The 282-nt window shown below is 56.0% G+C and overlaps 1 protein-coding gene across 1 annotated transcript in view; it reads right to left on the bottom strand.

Moving 5' to 3' along the window:
• spg11 (SPG11 vesicle trafficking associated, spatacsin) overlaps positions 1–282 on the bottom strand; it is a gene marked incomplete at its 5' end in the record, with an annotated part of 61,897 nt that overhangs the window by 29,860 nt on the left and 31,755 nt on the right. The window contains 2 exon segments of the mRNA XM_016573675.1: positions 31–139; positions 215–273. Of these exon segments, the coding sequence (XP_016429161.1) occupies positions 31–139; positions 215–273 (168 nt within the window).

The raw sequence follows: 282 nt of genomic DNA, 5'->3' as shown, positions 1-282 counted from the left end.
ATATGCAGTGTTTTGATGCAGAACACTGACCGACAGACGGCTTTCTTCTCCAGAGCGTCTCTGACTGCCGTCTCCAGATGAACCAGCAGCTCCTGAGCGCTTCTTTTCTCACCGTTGACCAGCTTCCCGGCCTTTTCCACTGGAACAGAGAGAGAAGTCAGCAAGAGCTCTCAAACAAACTCCGAGCCGTGGCTGAGTGCAGTGCTTTGGGTACCGAGCTCCTGCTGCAGTGAAGCGGCGTCTCGGTGGTCCTCGCAGGTCTGAGTCCAGAGTCTGAGGACG

Source organism: Sinocyclocheilus rhinocerous, unplaced genomic scaffold (assembly GCF_001515625.1).
Source record: "Sinocyclocheilus rhinocerous isolate Xijiao unplaced genomic scaffold, SAMN03320098_v1.1 scaffold2308, whole genome shotgun sequence".
NCBI lineage: Eukaryota > Metazoa > Chordata > Actinopteri > Cypriniformes > Cyprinidae > Sinocyclocheilus > Sinocyclocheilus rhinocerous.
Note: the sequence above shows the minus strand (reverse complement) of the source record. Positions and strands in the feature narration are given on the sequence as shown.